General features: G+C 43.0%; 2 protein-coding genes across 5 annotated transcripts in view; both read right to left on the reverse strand.

The window, feature by feature from the left end:
- The window catches only part of abat (4-aminobutyrate aminotransferase), a 31555-nt gene extending 23553 nt beyond the window's left edge, over window positions 1-8002 (reverse strand). Inside the window, exons 1-2 of one of the 2 annotated variants that reach the window (XM_061090241.1) lie at window positions 7890-8002; window positions 753-872 (exon numbers count right to left, since the gene is read on the reverse strand). In XM_061090241.1, coding sequence (XP_060946224.1) covers window positions 753-822 — 70 coding nt within the window. In that variant the 5' untranslated portion in view covers window positions 823-872; window positions 7890-8002. Of the gene's footprint in view, window positions 1-728; window positions 873-7889 lie in introns of both variants that reach the window. The other variant, XM_061090240.1, reaches the window with a different exon arrangement.
- A 1709-nt stretch (window positions 8003-9711) lies between these two features.
- The window catches only part of mettl22 (methyltransferase 22, Kin17 lysine), a 31805-nt gene continuing 19487 nt past the window's right edge, over window positions 9712-22029 (reverse strand). For all 3 annotated transcript variants that reach the window (XM_061090285.1, XM_061090286.1, XM_061090284.1), the window contains exons 11-12: window positions 15104-15272; window positions 9712-10075 (exon numbers count right to left, since the gene is read on the reverse strand). In XM_061090285.1, the coding sequence (XP_060946268.1) occupies window positions 9941-10075; window positions 15104-15272 (304 nt within the window). In that variant the 3' untranslated portion in view covers window positions 9712-9940. The remainder of the gene's footprint in view (window positions 10076-15103; window positions 15273-22029) is intronic.

Consider the following 22029-nt stretch of genomic DNA (forward strand, 5'->3'; position numbering starts at 1 on the left):
GGAAGTTTCAAACAAGCTTTTTCAAGGACATACTTCTTTGAATGGACTGAGATAAAAAGCTGACTTCATACTTTGAGGGTACCTAATGACCCCTTTCAAGTATTTACAGATAGTAGAAGCCCACAAAATGTGTTTTACACAATATGGGGCCATTAAAACCTAGGGTTAAATTGCTTAAGTATTCCATTGCGAGGTCATGCTTTTCAGAGAAATATCCAGTGTCATTATAACCATGGTGGTGGTTAACAGCATCTGCTAAATGGTTAAAGTGAAGCAGTAAATCTAAATGAAATAGATTGGCCTACTGATAATTGACAGGAGAAAGGACCTTTGTCACATCACTGTGAGCAGTCTCTGTGAAGCCAGTTACACATTTACACTGATTATTCAGTCATGTTCCTTTTTTCACAAACACATGGTTACATCAGAATGAGCAAAACTTCATATTTACTGAGGATATTTAAGTGAGAATAAAGTAGGACACAATGTTTAGATTTTTTTCTCAAATTTGATTTGTAGAATTCAATGATAATCAGCTCTCTAAGACTTGCTTCAATGTAACAAACCAGAATTTAAGACCAATTCAACGTAAAAAAAATGTCGTTAACAGCCGTTTCTAAGTCATCAGTTCATTGCAATTGTTAACCAGACATTCAATTAATGATTAAGATACACCTCGTTTAAAAAAGTATAAAAGTGAGTGGTCATTAAAACACATGCAGGCTGACCTGTATTTGAAGAGCTTGATTTACCTGCAGCACCGAGCCATAGGTTTTTCTGCAGGGAGAGAGAAAGCTGACGGCTGATCAAGGAGGACGCCATGGCAGGACAGAGGCAGCAAGTGCTATCAGGATCTTACTTCACCAAGTCACCTATAGGAAGAGAGAGAGAGCAGAGTGGAGCAGAGAGAACCAGTGAGCTGCTGTTAAATCCACTTATTTATCTTGATCTTTCCGAGCTTTATACTGAACCAGCTCCACTTATTCACAAGCAGGGTTGGGTAAGTACAAGTTATCCATCACATATCCAGTTGAGGCAGATGGCCGCCCACTTTTGATCTGGTTCTGCTAACTGGTTTCTTCCAGTTAATGAGGGAGTTTTTTCTCTCTACAGTCCCCAAAGTGCTTGCTCATTGTGGAAACTGTTGTGTTTCTCTATAATTGTTAAGGTCTTGACCATATGTGTTAAGTGCTTTGAGATAATGCATATTATGATTTGGCAATTTACAAAATTAAATTTACTGATTCATCCGAAACAAAAGTTATGCACACATTACTTGCAACTTTGCTTTCTTGACTCAGAAGTGAACTCAGACGAGCTTTAAACAACTCCAAATCCTATATGCACACACACATACACCTCCAGGACTTCATACACCCTTGATATACATATATATATATATACACATACTGGTCACTTTCTCATACAAACACAACTTTCTGTTAGATTAATGTTTTCTTGAGACAAATCGTATATGTTCCATCTCAGGATCTATCAATCCTGCCGTTGGTATCACAGCCTGCAACAGCTGGTGGTGGCTGATCATTTGTGATCATTCGATAAACAGTTACTTACTGATGTCAGATACTGGTGCATTGCCTTTTTTGTAATGCAGAGAAGGTGTTAACATCTCTGTAATACTTTTATAGGCAGCCCATGATACCATTTCAAAAGATGTTAGCAGTTTGTAATTATCAGGTCACTACACTTTGACAAATGTTTCTTTCAAGCTAGAGAGAGACAGTGGTTGAGGTTTAGGAACTTCTCGTATCATGTACCTCTGCACGGATCAACAGAAGTCTATCTGCAAAATGTCTGCTGACCACCAAGAACCAAGCTCATTTACCTTTACAACTGTGCTCTGCCTTCATCTAGGAATAGACCCTGGACAGACAGATTAAGGAATATGACTGTGACTATGTTGAATTGATTGAAATGTAACAACTGGTTGTGGGTCTTAACAATTTGTACATTCTTGTACACAGCTATAGTACTATTATTCCATGACAAAAGAAGAATTGTGAAAAAACTGGGAAGAGTAAGGCAATGAAATGCATGGCTGTTCGTTCTCTCCTCTATCATCTTCTAAGCCATTATGCAATACTGGCAGCAAGAACCAGAAAATTCCGGCTTTCCCACAGCAAAGGAAACCTTGGTCCTTTACACGCAGGCACACACACGCGCACATACACACACACAAACACAGTTTCTTGGCAACAACATGTGAACTGGATTAAACTGGTTTAGAGTATGGGAACACTAGTATGCCCGGGAGGGATGGGGTGGGTTATGTGAGTTGACAGTTGAAGGGACACATTCAAGTCTGAACTGGGATAAACTGGAAACTGAACACAAAGGAGGTGTAACAGCAATATTGCTCACTTCATTATAATTGACCTGCGAACGGACTTTGATTCCTGATGTTGTGTTGGAGGTGTCAGTCACGACCACAAATGCCAGTTAACACTTTAATAAAGTATTAAAAAATTTGACTTACTGATAATCCAACCATATTTCTATTGTCCTGCTGTGTGCATTCATTTAATTACATTCTATATCCAAGTTCTGATGTACGATGAACAAAGGTCATCGTACACCTGTTCTGGCTTGTCTGCGTTATGCTTGAAAATAACGTTTAGAGTCATTCTGAACAGCTACAGTCTAAGGTAGGGTGAAAAGTCAGCCATCAATGAGCGGAAGACGCCACAATTGTGCAGAGACTACAGAACAGTTATCACACAAACCCCCCCTTTGCAACGCTTATATAGTGCTGCACTCACTTGAGCCCGTTATTTACAGAAACAGTTAAATAAAGAGATGGTAGTTCAACCCCTCTGTACTATTTCAAATCAAAAGAAACTTGATCATTTGTCAGTTGAGAAGTTACGAATGTAGTTTTCAACCAACCATTCGACAAGCAGTTATTTTTACTGCAAACAGCCAAGACACACGCACATACACAGTGTGTTTCTCTATATTCTCCGATTCAGTTTCTTTACTTAATTTCTGCTGCTTTTAGAGGTGGTAGTAACATTTTTAAAACATAACTTGCAAATTATTTACCTAGAATAAGTAAATGGATCATCTTCAGCAGTCACAACCTTCACAGGTAAGGGTTTACCAATGTGAGATGAAGAGTCCTCAATCGTACACAGCCAGAACTTCACAACCTGATGTTCTCTCGGATTAATTGTGACTTCTAAAACAGATGTTTATTGCTGTTAATACTTACAAATTATGTATAATATATACAAACTCTAAAGTGTTTACTTAACCTCTGATATTTATGATTAAACTGTACTGAGTACATTTCCCATTGACTACAGATGACTTGCTTGTTTTTTTGCACAATTACCCCTAATAATAAATCAAACAGGACACTTTGGTGACATCTTAATTATCAATGATTGATTTGATTAAAACCAAAACGTAAAAGGGCTTTGACTAATTTAAAATTCGACATTCTCAGCTTTAAGACAGCAGTTCAGCACTTTAACCAGGCTGACGGAGAGTCACAGCTCGACTGATCCATCTATTCCTTTAAGTCTGAGGAGCAATGATTTCATGAGCCCCTTTACAAATAAAATTATTACCATCAAGGAAATAATTTTCCACCTCCTCCCCATGAATAGAACAGATACAAATGTATATTTGGAACCCTTTTCTTTAATAGATCTTTCTGAGCTGATTTCACTAGTTTCTTCCTTTCAACCATCAATTTGTCTATTAGACTCTGTCCCAACTAGTCCCGCCCCACCCCATCATCCTGTGTGACTCTCCAGGAGACACTGTGGAGTCATTCCGCTTCCTGGGCACCTTTATCACCTAAGACCTCAAGTGGGAGCTGAACATCGGCTCCCTCATCAAAAAGGCCCACCAGAGAATGTACTTCCTGCGGCAGCTGAGGAAGTTCAACCTGCCAAAACCGATGATGGTTAACTTCCATCTGCACTGCCATCATTGAGTCCATCCTAACCTCATCCATCACTGTATTGCACGCTGCTGCCACAGTAAAGGACCGGGCCAGACTGCAACGCATCACTCGCTCCGCCGAGACGGTGATCGGCTGCAATCTGCCCTATAAGACCCTTTAACCGAACTGCACTGATGTCCCTACCTGCAACTTTGACACATTACAATAACTGTACATTTTGCACCATCATACGCTCTCACACACAGTACTATACTCTCATAGACGCACAATTATACTCTCACACACCCAACTATAGTCCTACATTCACTACCATAACCTTTGTGTGAGAGAATATGATTAAAAAGAAAGTTTTTTGACAAAACAGGAAGACAGCTTAAATTGTCATTCCCTGATTGGCACACAGACTTGTGCATACAAATAAATACAATACTTATTTACCTTCATTTTCAAGGTCGTTTTTTGTTATTGTCTGTGTTGTCTGCTTCAGGACCCACCAATGTGTCCCCGGGCATAACACCCTGTCAGTGCTTTATTTTTTATATAAGGTTTGCCTTGAAAGTGGCCATAATTAATACAAATTTTACGACAATGTCATATACATCAATATTATGTTTTATTCTTTGACAAGTGGTCCGAAATGGGAAGGTTTTTTTTTCACCTGTTGCGCATCAGTTACATGGTTGAGTCTGTGAGAGTGAGTGAGTGAGTGAGTGAGTGAGTGAGTGAACGGTAGCTGAACAACAGCTTTAATCTGTTAACATAGATGCGGGAATGAAAAGCAAGCCATTCCACGATGCAACCGCAGCCAGTGTGGCCTGGGCATCAGGCTAGCTCCAGAGGAAGTGACCCTGGTCATCCCTGATAATCTCAGGCCTGATGAACCAGTAACCAATAACCACTGCTTTTCCTCCTTGGCCACATTTGAAGAGGTCTGTGGCTGCATTACAGGAGGTCTCTGTGGATCCGGTATTTCTGTCATTGTTGTAATGGTTAGAGAGTTTAAAATATTCACTTAATCACTAACTACTCACCACTATGCAGATGGAGGGATAAGAGATTTTATATGAGACTGTAAAAGGCTGATTAGCAGTTCACACTTGGCTATTTTTTGATGTGGAATAATGCCTTGCAGTATATATTTCGTTTTTTGTCGGCTTTGTTTGAGAGAAGATGATTAAATAAATATAAATGAGAGAAGTTTTTAAAATTTTAGTTTTGATAAATTCATTATTATATTAATCAAGATTTTTATATTTGTATTTATTGTTGGATTAATCGAAAAAATAATCGATAGGTGCAGCCCTAGATCACAACAAGCAGTGGTATCCTTACCTCCACCTTGGGACATAAAATTAAAGGTTGCAAGGTGAACACAGTTTATTTATTTTTAAGTGGTATTCAGTGCGCACTCTGCATTCTGTGCACCTGACAGCACAATAATGATCACTGGAATGATATTGCACACAGACTTACACTAAGATTCACTGCGAGTGGAGGGGTTGATGACTCTTCTAAAATGCAACACACCCTACAATTGATAAAAAGGAAACGAAATGTGAACACGTGTGAGCAGAGAATCTCCAAATGAATGAAAAAAGCATTTATCTTAAATGGTAGCTGATTCAGCCCATCCATACTGTATCCCAACATTTGATTCTGAAGCTTAGATATTCTAACATATATCAATGTCAACATCTCCTATTTTGTGAAGAAATAGTAACAGAATAGCAACTGCACCAGTGCTTGAAAAATATTTTTTCACAATAATAGAATCGTTTTAGCTCCATTTTAAAATGGTTTCTTAGAATCTGCATTCACTTGGTAACAAACTGATACAAATATGCAATGTAACAAAGAGGCTAATCCAGGCTAACAGGATGTTTTCACACTCCCAAGTCAGCATTTCTTCAGGGTGCATGACAAAAATGATCATGCAAATGCCTGCATTAAGTGCAGCTATGTCTGAGATTTGCCCAGGTTGAAAATGTCAAGTGACTTATTATATTACCCATTCAGCATTCTTTGCATTTCGGCTAACCTGTGTGCTATTATTAAAACTCAGATTAACAGTTTAAACTGGGCCTTAAATTATGAAATATGCAAACAGACATATTCTCAACGGAGTGAGACAGAAAATCTGAGTAATCCAGTGTTGTGTTGATATAAATAAAAAAAATTAGGGCTCTTTTAGAACTGACAGGCTGCTGTATGCGAGTGCATGCAGCGATGTCCGTTTCATATTGAAATTGTAAGATATTTTGTTTAGTTGCTTTATTGTGGAAGGTTGGTTTGTGTTTCCTGTCAGGAGGATATCCTTGTCTTCTACGAAGGAAAACGGCTGGTCATCAAGAGTGATACATTTCTTGATTCTGTCATTTGCTTTAGCCTGTGGACTGTATCTAGCAAACTTCCTGCAGTTATCAAATGCCTGCTGGATAGGCACTGCTGGACTGACACTCACTTTTCCCTTTTTTCCCATACTAACGTGACTTATGAGTTTGGAATTGTTTAATTTGCAAATGTTTTTCCCCCTCTCGGAACCTTTGCACATTTGTTTAAAATTGCAATTCTACAGTCGCTCTCAGAAAGTGTGAAAAAATTACAAACCTGCGACGCAGTTTTCAGTTCCGACCTAAACACATCACGCTGGTATGGACAGGCACGGATGTATGATGTCATGAGCGCAACCAGGCTCGCTTTGTTTATCAGACAGTTTATCGGCTTTAATTTCCGATTTCCGATAGATAATGAATAATAATAAATGTAATTGAATACCCCTGTCCTAGGCCCTAACAACTGAGAGGCTTGCAACAGGAAACAAAAATTCAGGTGACACATCTTGACCGAATAAACACAAATCAACACACCAGTAACTGTGATGTTGTCCTTGTGAGCCATTTCCTTCTATCGATAAATTGATACATAAAACTGGACAAGATACGAACAGTCTCATTTGTTTGTTCATGCAGATGGAGTAAATTCCGGATTGTTCCGGGTTCAAAGCTTTAGTTTTAATGTTGTGAGATTGTAAGCAAGATATTAAGTGCAGCTTAAGCTTTTGAGCCGTGTGATCAATAAGGTGTTAAATAACTTCACAAGCACAACATCTACAATGCCAATACATTCTAGAATGGTAAAGTAGTTGTATACTATCTAAACTGAATTATTGAAGAATAGTGTATAGAACTTACAGTATGTGAAATAAACCAAATTACATTTTAGTAATTTCAATTAGAACAAAAAGTCCAATTCTGTTGCAAATCACGTCAGGTGCCCCTGTGTGCCAAAACAGTCTGTGTGTTGAGCTGAAGGGGGCCCTTCAACAACTAGTTTAAACAAAGATCTTTGACATCTAATGATAGACATCAATTTCACAATGTTTCAATTTCACTGTGCTTTTAAATCAACTTCTGATTGTTGCTATGCAGCTGGACTGACTTTTTAAAACACATTGAATTGCTCTGAGCGAGGTTAAGCTACATGGAGCAGTTGCTCTGGATCCATGTCCACTAAAGGAGCAGCAGCACCCATCCCTTTCTTCTACATGTCAGAGCAAACATGTCAGAGCTGATGACTCCAAATCACCGAGGCTTTTCAAACTTGATTAAATAGATGTTGTTCCTTCAAGTATATAACGTGTGTCTACGCTTCTGCTGAAAAATCTGGTTCCCTCTGGATCCGGCTGGTCGGACCATAACCCTGCATGATCTGGATCGATACAGTAAATACGGAAAACAGAATAACATTCACTAACGAGTTAGTTGGCTGCAGTTAACGGCTGCAGAGACCGATGATTTGTCAGCTGCTGTTTTGACATGGCCGTTGCAGACTGAAGCGAATCCCGATCCGGACGGTTTAGGAGAAAGCTCAGCGACGTAGTGTGTTTGCGCCATGACAGCGGTGTGAAATGTCGACCATGAGCCGTGTGTCAGTAATGAAGGCTTTAAGGACTTACCGACGATCCAGAGACGGCTGCAGGGTCTGAGAAGGTCCCCGTCTCACAGGGTAACAGGATGTGTCCGGTCTAAGGCAGCTAGGCCTGATCTCTACGGGGGAGGGGCTTGGTCCCTCTCCTCGTCTCCCTCTCTTTTTTGAAACAAATCTTTAGTTGTATTTTAATGTTGAACACGTTATCGAGGACACCGTTTCAGTCCGTTTTAAACACCAAAAAACCACGGCAGATGTGTTTTTAAGAGACTGCTGAGAGACAGAGGGACCATGAGTCAATCACAACCATAGACTCTATAGATCACAACTCATCACACTGCTCCCCCCAGTGGCGGATCAAGGATATTTTAAAATCAGGGGCCATGTAGGAGAGCTAAACTATATGTTCAATATCCGTGGATAATTCCATATTCAGTATGGTTCAAATTCAAGACAGTCCTTTTGTACTGACAATGTGTACTTCAGAAGAGCGTAGGACATAAAAAGGTAATATTTATTCATTTCCCCTTCAGTGGCAAATCAGAATTCAGCTCCGGCTTGCCCCTGGCTCCACACAAGAGCCCGGTCACACATACACAAAAATGTTCACCTCCTGTTCACTTCCAATCTGTGCCAGCAAGGAAGTGAATAAAACATTAGCTTCGTGTGGCAGAGCAAATCTGCAGCATCGCTTAACATTGAGTTAAATTTGGGTGAACCCACAGAATTTGCATTTGCGAATGTGTGACCAGGCCCTAAAACTGTCAACTTAAGTCATGTGGTGGCGATGAATGTTAGAATGTCTGTTGAGAAGAAGATTCTTATTTAATATACTGCCTTACTTGTCTGTACTTGCAGATTGTGAATGTGGGTAGTAAATTGTGATCATGGACCATGGATCATGGGCGGCTGTGGCTGAGGGGTAGAGTGGTCGTCCTCCAACCTGAAGGTCGGCGGTTCGATCCCCAGTCTGAACCATCTGCATGCCGAAGTGTCCTTGGGCAAGATGCTGAACCCTCAATAGCCCCCCATAGAATAACAAAGTGCTGCAAGTAGATGCACTGTATGAATGTGTGTGTGAATGGGTGAATGTGAAACTGTACTGTAAAGCGCTTTGAGTGGTCTTCATCAGACTAGAAAAGCGCTATATAAATACAAATCCATTTACCATTTACCATAAACCATGACAGTGGATACCGAATCAGATATCGTGATTGTGGACTGTCGTGGTCGATCGTGATCATGGTGATTGTGGATCAGATGATGGTAGAGTGTGGATCATGATGGTGGATCCTGATCATGGTGGTGGTTTGTGAGGGAGGAGTGACGATCGTGGTGGCAGCCGATCATTTTCTACCATCGGTAAGCGCCAGGAGTGGAGCCGCAGAATCAGAGCTGTAGTAAGTAAACTTTCCATTCAGAAGCTTTTTATCATCCATTTCGCCGTATCGCACTCACCATTCACTCAAACCGTAACGTTAGCCTACTACTATTGGCCGGCTTCCAAGCCCAAACGGCCTGCCTATTGTTTTGCTTCCGGTCTAGCTAGATCCGGCGTGGTGCGACAAACAAAAATAAATCATAATAATAAAGATCAATAGTTTGCTTCCGGTCTAGCTAGATCCGGCGTGGTGCGACAAACAAAAATAAATCATAATAATAAAGATCAATAGTTTGCTTCCGGTCTAGCTAGATCCGGCGTGGTGCGACAAACAAAAATAAATCATAATAATAAAGATCAATAGTTTGCTTCCGGTCTAGCTAGATCCGGCGTGGTGCGACAAACAAAAATAAATCATAATAATAAAGATCAATAGTTTGCTGAAAAGAGCCACAATGACAAATATATATGCATTTTGATGTACTGAGTGAGTGGTAAATTTGTATTTAGTTTTTATTTCATTTATTTATGTAATTCATATTTGGCAGTGTACAGACCTACAACTCAAGATTACATTTGATCACCAACGTTTAATTACTTCCATTATGATCATGTATGAATACATGGAACAAGTTGAAAAATAAATAAGAAACTGATTTTGTAAAAATTACTGGTTCTATCTTGAACATACTAAAACTTCAACCGTGAGCTGGATCAGTATGCTCAGTACTGTTTCGTTGCTCCCATGTGAACCCAGGGTAAGCTAAAAACGGCTCACAATCAGGCTGGGCTTGATCAAATGGAAGTGGAGTCGTAGACACCTTCCACAGCTCCTGCGAGAAAATGAAACAATGTGTATTAATAAAAACCTTACACTAACTTTCATTCATTATCTAAATCTGATCCATCCAGACTGTGTATGATCTGTGAGCTGCAGGATGAGTTGACAGGCCAGTACTTACAATAGCACAATAGCTAACATAAGTAAGTACAGTCAAACTAGTGTTGGAGCCATACAACTGAGAAAGATCATAAAGGGAGAGTTCACTGAAAACTGAAAATTCACTCACTATACTCACCAATATACCGATGGAGGGGTGGGTGAAGTGTTTGAGTCCACAAAACACTTTAGGAGTTTCAGGGGTAAATAGCTTTGTGCAAACATAAATGTTGAACGTTTTTACCAGAGGATATTTAGGCTAAAAACATGGTGTAAAAGAAGCCATTTCGATTTGAATTTGAATGTCGGGGCTTACAGACACTTAGCATTTTTATGTTTTTTTAACGTTTGAAGGAGTTCCCAGTTTCTTCAATCGTATTGGATTTGGCTGCAATGCTGTTTACCCCTGAAACTCTTATTTTGTGGACAGTTCACATTCTTCGTGTCCTTATTATAATATTACCTCTTGTAATAGATGAATTAAACTCTCGGCTACATTAAAATTGTTAATAGGAAGAGATAGAGAGAGAGGTCGTGTTTGTTTGTTTTAGTGTGTGTGTGTTTGTGTGTGTGTCAGCCGCTCCTCCCGGAGATGGTCAGAAAACGACAGTAAACCAGTATTTCTCCTGCTGTGAACTCCTCCAATGGAGTTTTTCGACCAGCGTTGGAGGAAATAAGGCTTTAACTTCAATTCCCTCTTGGGAACACACAAACAAGCGCACTGGACACACACAGAACATGCGACTCACAGGAGAAGATTTCACCGCACTGCGCACACGGACATTTTATGAGTCGCGAGAGACAGGACACTATAGTTAGCTACGTAGTTTTTACAATTGTTACGGTTATGACACTGTGGTTATCATAAAATCGGTTAATCCCGACATCCCTATTGGTGAGTAGATAATGACTGAATTTTCATTTTTCTGTGAACTTCCCTTTAATCAGCAAAAGGGGAATGTACTGTGGGAGTACAATACAGCATTTCACGAAGTGCCTAGAAGTTGGGTCCTCTAAATGTATCACACTTAAGAGTTTTCTCTTCGAGTATCAGAGGTGGTTCTTCTTTTAGGCTCCCCTCCTCCAATCTTATGGGGAAGCGGGGATTATATTGATCAACAATCATATCATAGAGCAACTCAGCATAGAGTAAAATCCAGAATATTCAATTGGAATTACTTGTAGTCTTGTGATTTCAGGATTGATACATACATTTTAATTAAACAATATATCAAGTGAACAGATAAAGGTGCTCTATCATAAAAGTAGTACACAACAGGATTGTCTGTTTGAGATGCACTTACTCCTACTGGAAAGATTCTGCTACGTTTAGGCCAAGGGTGACACCAGAGTAGAGCAGGAAAGAAATTTCAACATGTCCGATCACTGTGAATTCTCTGGACAATTCACAACTATGTACTAGTGGGCTGCAAGGATATAGCCCATTTATGGCCTTATTCAACTTATATGGACGGTTGCATTCAAGTACAGAGCTGCGCCAGATAATGTGTACAGAGATTCATCATTAGAATGAATGTGCAGCTTTACATAATTAATATTAATTAGCAAATTAAATATTTTACACTTAAAAGTGGAGAAGAGAATGTAACTTGTTTTTTATGTTTGGTTACTGAGATTTTCTCAGTGAATAATCTTGCAGCTTAAAGTGCAAGGTCAGGAAGTTTCTTTTTGAAGAGTCTGTTTCCATGATTTTCCAGCACGGCTTTTTCATGCATAATAACATAATAAGTTCTGTGTTTTTGAGTTTATGCCTCACAACTTCCATCCATTTTACACAACAATTGATTTTATTATCAATACAGCTTTTACATGGACCATGTATAACAACTGCCATTTTACTTTACAGTTTACACATCTATCTTCAATACAAAGCCCAATTTAATACAATCTACATTGTAAGTAGCACATTACCAGAGCAGCAGCATCAGCCCTCCCTCTGGGTCTACAGAGTATGCGGGGGGGGGTTGGTAGCCATGCTCGAGCAGAGTCGAATCAGGCTGTACCGGTTATGATCCTTCCGCAGGCATAGGCTCAAAAAACTTTGAGAACCTGCTGCTTTTGCGGCTGAACAAAGCCTACTGGTAGTGTGGTTGTACATACAGGATTGAGTCCAAAGGTCTCAATGTGTCTTCCAATAAAGGTTATTGATAACATTCCACTGAAGTTTGACTTTTTGCCCTATTACAATACTTATTGGCAACTACTTATCATGTCTTCCGCCCCATGAAACGCATGATAATGCTCAGTAGTACACATATGGTACTTTAATGTATTTGCATTGTAATAAAATGTGATCATTTTCAATGGGCATATATGCAGCTGAAACGGGTAGCCTAGTGCATCCCACAATTTTCAACATAACATTTTAATATAACATTATGGCCTTTAGGAAAATGTTTTGCACTAGCCTGGGTGCCAGACGAACTTAGCCCCGCCCACAACATTTGTTGTTCGGGAAGTTCGGTCTGGAGTCGCTCCGTTGGGGAGAAACTATGGCCGATCAGGAGCTGATCGGACCAATCAAATCGTCAGGGCGGGCTTTATACGATGATTGACAGATGATCTACAGTGACGTAATCAACCACGTCACCAGAGAGCGCTGCCTGCAGAGCTGAGACATAAACATATATAGTGTTTATATCTATGAGCTGAGATGTGTCGCTGCCATCAAGTCTGTTTCAGAGACATCGACAGCGCATTCATTTTGAAAGAGGAACAGAGGAACGTGATCAAGGCATTTGTAGATCGAACAGATGTTTTTGCCGTCCTCCTACGGGATTCATAAAAAGTTTAATTTATAAGCTGGCCCCGATGCTGCAGCCACACAAGCAGTCATATAAATAAAAAGAGAGTGGTGGTGGGGGGGGGGGGCGCTACGCTCCTCAGCACATATGAGACAAAAAAGACACAAGTTGGGACGCTGTTAATGTTGGAGCAACAAGGAAGTGTAAAACGATTAGCTGCCGTTTCTCCTCCTCGCTGGCTCCTGCAGAGCCATGACAGCGGGGCTCTGCAGCGCAGCGTAGGGATCAGCAGCTCCGTGGATTTCTGGTAGGGACGGATCTCTCTCAGAGCCTCGGTCCCGGGCCGGTCCCGGGCCGGTCGCGGTCCCGGTCCCGGGCCGGTCCCGGGCCGGCAGCGAGGCTCTGAGAGAGATCCTGGCGGGCTTCTTCACGCCGCCGGTGGCCGGGGCTCTCACGAGCAGCCCTGGCCTCCAGCTGCTTCCTGGGGGCTTTGCCTCCGGTGGATATACGAGCGGCATTAGCAGCATTTCCATTGATTTATTTAGAGAGTGAATAAACTTGTGAAACAGACAACTGACAACAACTATGCGTCGCTTGACATACGTCACATACTACGTTGCTCTGATTGGTTGTAGGTCTATCCAATTGAGCGAAGAGGCATTTTGTTTCCTGGTTCTGTTGAAACACGCCCCATAATCACAGCCCAATGGAGCGGTCTCAGACTCATATTCTGACTAGAATAATGAGTATGACAACGTCAGGCTAGTAGTGCACTAAAGGCCCCTGAGACTTGGCTTTAAGAGTTTGTCCTTAATGGAAAAAAAATTCCCCTTACATTACTTTTTTGAAACCAGTAGTTTTACACTTTTACTTAAGTAAAAAGCTTGAATTGATACTTCAACTTCTACAGAAGTCATTTTAAACCCTAGTATCTATACTTCTACTTGAGTAATGAATGCGAATACCAGAGGTGTCAAGTAACGAAGTACAAATACTTTGTTACCTTACTTAAGTAGAAATTTTGGGTATTTATACTTTACTGGAGTATTTATTTTTCAGACGACTTTTTACTTCTACTCTTTACATTTTCCCGCAAATATCTGTACTTTCTCCTCCTTACATTTTAAAAATAGCCTCGTTACTCCTATTTCATTTTGGCTTGTTTTCATTCCGGAGGAGAGAGGAGAGTTTGAGTTGGGTGCCCGCTGCACACGCGGGATGACGGCCAGGCCGAGGCCGCCACACAACCGCACCGGAGGGTTCCGAAAAGGAGGAGAGCAAAGCTAGAGCTGTTCTCGCAGCACACGGAGGGTGGGTCGGAAACGCAGAGAAGGAGAAGTAGGCACCGCACGGTCGTGGACAGGGCTCAGACAAAGTGGAGGACACAGAAAAACAGAGGGGGGGGAGAGCACTCGCGTGCCAACCCACACAACCCCCGGCCTCGGGAAACACGCTGGCCCTGGGGCGCAGTGCGAGACCCTAAGCACCTGTGGGGGTGCTTAGGGTCCATTAAAAAAATTTAGTAGCAGTTAAATGAAAGGGCTCCCAATCATCTAAGGAAGAGGACTTCTGTCCTCCTTGAAGAAGACCGGCCCTCTTGAAACGACCCAGCAGTTGGATGCGTACCTGGGGTTCCCAGGAGACACAGTAGATATACTGAAGTCCTTCCCAGCTGTGTGCCAGCTATCACTTAAGTTTAATACGGCAAATTCCGCTGAAGTTTGACTTTTTGCACTATTACAATACTTAATGGCAACTAGTTATCATGTCTTCTGCTCCATAATACATCATTATAGTCATTATGGCCTTTAGAAAAATGTTTTTTTTGGAGGAGGTGGGGTAATGCACTATAGGACCCTGAGACGCGGCTTAAGAGTTTGTCCTTAATGGGGAAAAAATTCCCCTTACATTACTTTTACTTTTATACTTTAAGTAGTTTTGAACCAGTACTTTTACACTTTTACGTAAGTAAAAAGCTTGAGTTGATACTTCAACTTCTACAGAATTATTTTTAAACCCTAGTATCTATACTTCTACTTAAGTAATGAATGTGAATACTTTTGACACCTCTGGCGAATACTTTTGACACCTCTGCTAATCTGTATTCAAGTTGTAGATTAAAATAAGGTTAGGATGTTTGTTAGTGTTTCTCTTACCAGTTGCTCTATGCGTTCGTACAGGAAAAACTGTGCAAAGTTAGAAGGTAGTTGTTCCACTCTGAAGCAACATCTTCCATCCATCAGGTCGTGGAGTTGGGACAAACAGTGGCTGAAATAATTGTAAGCTTCGCAGGAAACATCCATGTCGCGCAGAGTGAAGTTCATCCTTGTAAATCAAGGCACACAAGGAAACCTGATTAGTACCAGAGCTTGTAACTAGAAATACATCACTGAAGTTGGACCTAAAAGTAGACATAATAGAAACGTTTATTCTTGCTGCATTTCACTCTTGATTTTTTGGTCAGGTACAGAATGTGAACATATGGGCAGAACTTTGCCTAGGGGAGGAGAGGTCGTCCTCTAACCAGACAGTCGGCAGTTTGATCCCAGTCTTCCCCATTCCACATGTTGAAGTGTCCTTTGGCAAGATAGTGAACCTCTTCATATAGAGAGAGTGCTTCACATAGTTGGACTGTATAAATGAGTGGATGGCAATAAACTGTACTGTAAAGCTTTGAGTGGTCATCAAGACTAAACAAGTGCTCCATAAATACAGAACATTTACCATATGAGAGGAAAAGAAAAACAAAGCATAAACCAAGTTAAAGCTGGAGGTGGATGTAACCACATTGGCCATATAAGGCCATATAACCCAACTAGGGCATTGCGCTCCCAGAATTGAGGCTTACTTGTTGTCCCTAAAGTTTCTAAAGGTAGAGTAGGAGCCAGAGCTTTCAGCTATCAAGCTCCGCTTCTGTTGAATCATTTCCCACTTTCAGTTCGGGAGGCAGACACCATCTGTATGTTTAAGAGTAGGCTTAAAACCTTCATTCACAATGAAGGTTATTGTAAGAGCTGGCTCAGGCTTGTCTTAGACCTGCTCTTAGTTATGCTGCTCTAGGTCTAGAATGTCGACACATGACACACTGAACTTCTCCTTCCTCTTATCCATTCTTATCTCATCAAAGAAATGAATATCTCATCAATACCAGAAACTGACTTGAGTTCTTCCCCAGAGTCCTTTTGCCTTATTGTCCGCAGATCCAGGGCCGCGGCTGCGGCCACATCGTGGATTATGATTGTGAATGAGGTTTCTAAATTCTTTTTACCCCGTTCAACGTTTTTTTCCTGGGCTTTTCTGACTATCCATACATACTGTATATGTCATTATGATGTTGACTCTTGATTGGATACCTGCCTGCTCAGTTACAAGGCTGTAACAAGAAGGATTTCAGATTTAGACTGTAACTCTGATAAGCTTTTCCTGGAGACTAAAATCTGTCTTCCTCAGCTCACCTATTTTATCATCAGAGTTGGTTTCCGTTTCTGTTTTCTGCACATTGACTCCAGCCCTTTGTGTTAACCATAACAGTTACAACTTATTTGGCAGCCATTTGTTAAAAAAATATATCTCTGATCATGGATGAAATATCATTTTGGTTCTTACTGATGTATGGTGACAACTGAAAATTAAACAACACCATTGCAGCATGTGTTACGTGTGGCCAGGAGGTGGGGCTCTGTGTGAGAATGTGTGTGTGTGTTTGTGCCTCTCTCCACCTTTCTCTCTCTCTCCACGCAGCCAGTCCTCAGGTGAGACTCATCACCTCGTCAGCTGGAGCTGACTTAAGGAGGCTGTGAATTTCTTTCTCGCTCTCTATTCTTCCATGCAGGTGAACGGGTGAGGAGACCGAGGCTCCGGTTTCCCCCATGCCAGAAGTCCTTTTGAGCTTTTGTTATGTTGGTAGTTGGTTCGGGGGTTCCCGGTAGTCCTGTTTTCGGATAACCTTTTTCTTTCATTTAGGTAGTGGGTTATTTAGGCAGACTTAGTTCGGGGGTGAACACTGACTTCGACGGCCGATGGCTGGCTCAGTGTTCCCCTCTCTTTTGTTTGTTTTGGCCGGGAACCTCCAACCCTTTTGGTTTGTTGCCTTTCTAAATATTTGTTTGTTTCAACCAATAAACATTTGTTATTATTTAGTGGCAACAGTTGTTTCTGATTCGTTTATTTGATGTGTTCCGGGCCTCACGAGCCATTTCTTATAGGTCCGTAACATATTTGGGGGCTCGTCCGGGATCACATGTTGGGTCTTCAGTGTTTCTGTTGATTCCAACTGTGAGTGCCGTGTCTAGTTGATTTTGTGGTGTGACTTGGTCGTCACTGACAGAGTTTGTTGGCTTGGACTTCCTAGTGTGGTTGCCAGTGTTTTTTCGGCCGGCACGTTTGTGCACCATGGTTTTCTTTTGGTGCTGCTGTGTTTTGCCCTCTTGGGTGGTATTTTTGAGGGAGTAGGTTGGTGAGCGGTCTGTTTTTTTTGTTTTTTTTCCTCTCGCCCTGGTCTGATCAGTGTGGCCAGTCTCGTCATGGCGTTTAGTGCTGAGGAGTTTGTTGCTCATCCGACGATGGAGCAGTTCTGTTCTTGCACTAAAGAGCAGTTAATTTCTCTGGCCAGTTTTCTTAAAGTTACGGTGACTAAGCAGATGAAGAAGCAGGCTATAAAAACTGAGCTGCTGTCTGTGTTGTATAAAGAGGGTCTTTTGAGTGAAGCGGTCATGAAGGGGGTGGAGTCACGGTCAGATGTGGATGAAGCGGCTCGTCTCAGGGGATTGGAGCTGCAGATTGAGTTGCGCCGTCTGGATCTGAGGGAGAAGGAGCTGTTGGGTGACCTGGAGGTGCGGAAGCTGGAGGAAGAGACAAAGAGGCAGGTGCATCTGAAGGAGCTGGAGTTACAGCATGCACCTCCTTCTCCTCCCCCTCCTGCCGCCAGTGGTTTTGATATAGGTAGATGCATTCGTTTCGTTCCGTCTTTTAATGATAAAGATGTTGACAAATATTTCACCCTGTTTGAACGTGTAGCTGAGACCCTGGAGTGGCCTAGGCAGTTTTGGCCGTTGCTTTTACAATGTGTGTTCACGGGAAAGGCCCAGGATGCCTACGCGTCTTTGGAGTCTGGTATGAGCCTGAATTATGATCATGTCAAAGGGGCGGTGCTGAGGGCCTACGAGTTAGTGCCCAAGGCATATCGCCAGAGGTACCGTCGTCTCAAGAAGTCGTATGAGAAGACATACGTGGAGTTTGGTCATGAGAAGGGAGTGTTATTTGATCGTTGGTGTCGCTCTATGAAGGTTTCTGATTTCGCTGGCTTGCGTGAGTTGATGTTGCTGGAAGACTTTAAGAATTGTTTGCCTGAACGAATTGTGACACACATTAATGACCGTAACATATTTGGGGGCTCGTCCGGGATGGGGCTTATCATAACTGTCCCTATGAGTCAAAACGTATTCATCAGCAAGTACCGCAGCCCTAGAAATTTCTAGCACGTTACAGGGCCTGTTATTGTCGGTGTCAGTGATGAGTTTCCTGTCGGGGGGGTGTCTTTCATCCTGGGGAACGATTTAGCGGGGGGGAAGGTCCTGCTTAATCCTGAAGTAACAGCTGTTCCCCGGTCTGGGTGTTCAGATGAGTTGGTGAGAAAGTTCCCAGGGGTGTTTTCTGTCTGCGCCATTACCCGTGCCATGGCAGCAAAGCAACGTCAGCTGCAGCCTGAGTCCGGTGATGAGGAAGTAGAATTGAGTGACAGTTTTATGGCTGGGGACGGTTCGTCAGTGTTACCAGCCCTTCCCTCCCCAGACCCGGTTTCTCTTCCTTCCCCAGACCCGGTTTCTCTTCCCTCCCCAGGCCCGGTTCCTTTTCCCCCGCCATCTCCCCTTTCTATATTGGACAGTTCAGATGTTAAATTGTCCATGTCACGTGAACAGCTTATTATCGAACAGCATCGTGATCCCACGCTGGTTTCTCTTTTTGCGGCTGTGGGTTTGAATGATGATGATGGGGGTGGGTCTCCCAGGTATTTCTTGAAGGACGGGGTGCTGATGCGTGCGTGGCTGCCACCACGTTTGGGTTTTCAAGAGGATTGGGGGGTTGTGAAGCAAGTTGTAGTTCCACAGCTGTTTCGACCAGAAGTTTTGAAGCTGGCCCATGATAATCCTCTGGCTGGCCATCTTGGGGTAAATAAGACATATGATAGAGTGTTGCGTTGTTTTTTTTGGCGGGGTCTTAAAGCCGATGTGCGTCAGCACTGTAGGACCTGCCATGTCTGTCAACTCTCTGGTAAGCCCAATCAAACCATTCCCCCGTTTCCACTCTATCCGATTCCTGTTGTAGGGGAGCCTTTCGAACGTGTTATCGTAGACTGTGTAGGGCCTCTTCCCCGTACAAAGGCGGGTCATCAGTTTCTCCTGACCATTATGTGCGTTAACACTCGTTTTCCTGAGGCTATTCCTCTGCGGAGGATCACCGCCCCTGCAGTCATTAAAGCGTTGACTAAGTTTTTTTCCTTGTTTGGTTTGCCACGGGTGGTGCAGACGGACCAGGGGTCGAATTTTATGTCTAAGGTTTTTGCACAGGTGGTGAAGCAGCTTGACATTTCTCATTGTCATTCCAGCGCGTACCATCCAGAGTCAGGGTGCGCTTGAGCGGTTTCACCAGACCCTAAAATCTATGCTGCGCACTTACTGCCTCGAGTATGGTAAGGATTGGGATGAGGGTGTCCACCTGCTTCTCTTTGCTGTGCGTGAGGTGGTACAGGAGTCGCTGGGTTTCAGTCCTGCTGAGCTTGTGTTTGCCCATACGGTGCGCGGTCCGCTTAAATTGCTACATGAAAAATGGGTTGGTAGTGCAGAACCACAGAATCTGCTGGACTATGTGTGTGATTTTCGTTCAAAACTTCATCGTGCTTGTGAGCTGGCTAAACAGAGCATGGTTGTTGCCCAGGGCAAGATGAAGCGTTGGTTCGACAAAGATGCGCAGAGCCGTAGCTTCAGCCCAGGGGACAAAGTGTTGGTGCTGAAGTGATTGATCAGGGTGAGGCGGCTGTGGCGCTGTCCGGTGCTGAAGTGATTGATCAGGGTGAGGCGGCTGTGGCGCTGTCCGGTGCCGATTTGCCGGAGTCTGAGGAGTTGGATTTTGATGGTGATGTCGTTGCCTTGTCCAGTGCTGTTGTTCATGGGCGTTTGAAGAACTCTGAACTGCTGGTTAATCTTGATGGTTGTGTTTCGCATCTGCCTCCGTCTCAGGGTGAGGATGTGGTCCGTTTGATTGGTTCACATATGTCACTGTTCTCTGATGTGCCCTCTCAGACCCAGGTGCTGCAACATGATGTTGAAGTAGGAGATTCGTTTCCGATTAAACAACATGCCTACAGAGTTAATCCAGAAAAACGTGCACGCTTGCAGAAGCAGGTGGACTACATGTTGGGCCACGGTATTGCTGAACCCAGCTGTAGTCCCTGGAGTTCTCCCTGTCTGCTGGCTATGAAATCTGATGGTTCAGACCGGTTCTGTACAGACTTTAGGAAAGTGAATGGAGTCACTAGGCCTGATTGTTATCCTCTTCCCCGAGTTGAGGATTGTGTGGATAATGTTGGCGGTGCCAAGTATGTAACCAAACTTGACCTGTTAAAGGGATATTGGCAGGTGCCACTGACTCCTCGGGCGAAAGAAATTTCTGCTTTTGTGACTCCAGACGCTTTCCTTCAGTACACTGTGATGCCGTTTGGCATGCGTAATGCGCCAGCAACTTTTCAGCGGCTGGTGAATTTTGTGTTGTCTGGTCTTTCTGGTTGTGAGGCATATTTGGACGACATTGTTGTGTATTCTGGGTCCTGGGACGAGCACATTCAGCAGCTGTATTCTGTGTTTGGGCGTTTGCGTGACGCCAATCTTACTTTAAACCTTGTTAAGTGCGAGTTTGGCCAGGCGACAGTGACCTATTTGGGCAAAATGGTTGGTCGGGGCCAAGTCAGGCCGGTGCACTCCAAGGTGGAGGCTATTCTTTCTTTCCCTGTCCCTCGTTCACGGCGGGAATTGCGCCGGTTTCTGGGGATGGCGGGCTACTACCGTAGTTTTTGTAAGAACTTTTCTGCGGTAGCTGCTTCCCTCACTGACTTGTTGAGCCCGAAGGTGTGTTTTCGCTGGACTGAGGGCTGTCAGCGTGCTTTTGACTGTATTAAGGCTTTGTTGACTACGGCCCCAGTCCTGTCTGCCCCTGTGTTTGATCGTCCATTTAAACTGTCTGTTGATGCCAGTGATGCGGGTGCGGGTGCTGTTCTGCTTCAGGAGGGGGGGGACGGGGTTGAACATCCCGTCTCTTACTTCTCCAAGAAGTTCAACAAACACCAGCGCGTGTACTCTACTATTGAGAAGGAGGCGTTGGCCTTGGTCCTGGCGCTGAGCCACTTTGAAGTTTATGTGGGTTCCGCGAGTTCGCCAACTGTTGTGTATACGGACCACAATCCTTTAGTTTTTGTGAATCAGATGCGGAACACTAACCAGAGGTTAATGCGCTGGGCGCTCTTCCTGCAGTCCTTTAACGTGGTCATTCGGCATGTGAAGGGGCGGGACAACGTCCTGGCCGACACGTTGTCACGGTGTTAGGTCTTGTGAATGTGTTGTTTTTTTTTTCCTTCCTCCCTGGTCTTCACGTTTGCCCCCGGCTATTCACAAGCTCTGGGTGGGGGTGTTACGTGTGGCCAGGAGGTGGGGCTCTGTGTGAGAGCCCCGCCTGCTCAGTTACAAGGCTGTAACAAGAAGGATTTCAGATTTAGACTGGAACTCTGATAAGCTTTTCCTGGAGACTAAAATCTGTCTTCCTCAGCTCACCTATTTTATCATCAGAGTTGGTTTCCGTTTCTGTTTTCTGCACATTGACTCCAGCCCTTTGTGTTAACCATAACAGTTACAACTTATTTGGCAGCCATTTGTTAAAAAAATATATCTCTGATCATGGATGAAATATCATTTTGGTTCTTACTGATGTATGGTGACAACTGAAAATTAAACAACACCATTGCAGCATGTGATACGTGTGGCCAGGAGGTGGGGCTCTGTGTGAGAATGTGTGTGTGTGTTTGTGCCTCTCTCCA

This window comes from Limanda limanda, chromosome 17, assembly GCF_963576545.1.
Source record: "Limanda limanda chromosome 17, fLimLim1.1, whole genome shotgun sequence".
In the NCBI taxonomy this organism is placed as follows: domain Eukaryota; kingdom Metazoa; phylum Chordata; class Actinopteri; order Pleuronectiformes; family Pleuronectidae; genus Limanda; species Limanda limanda.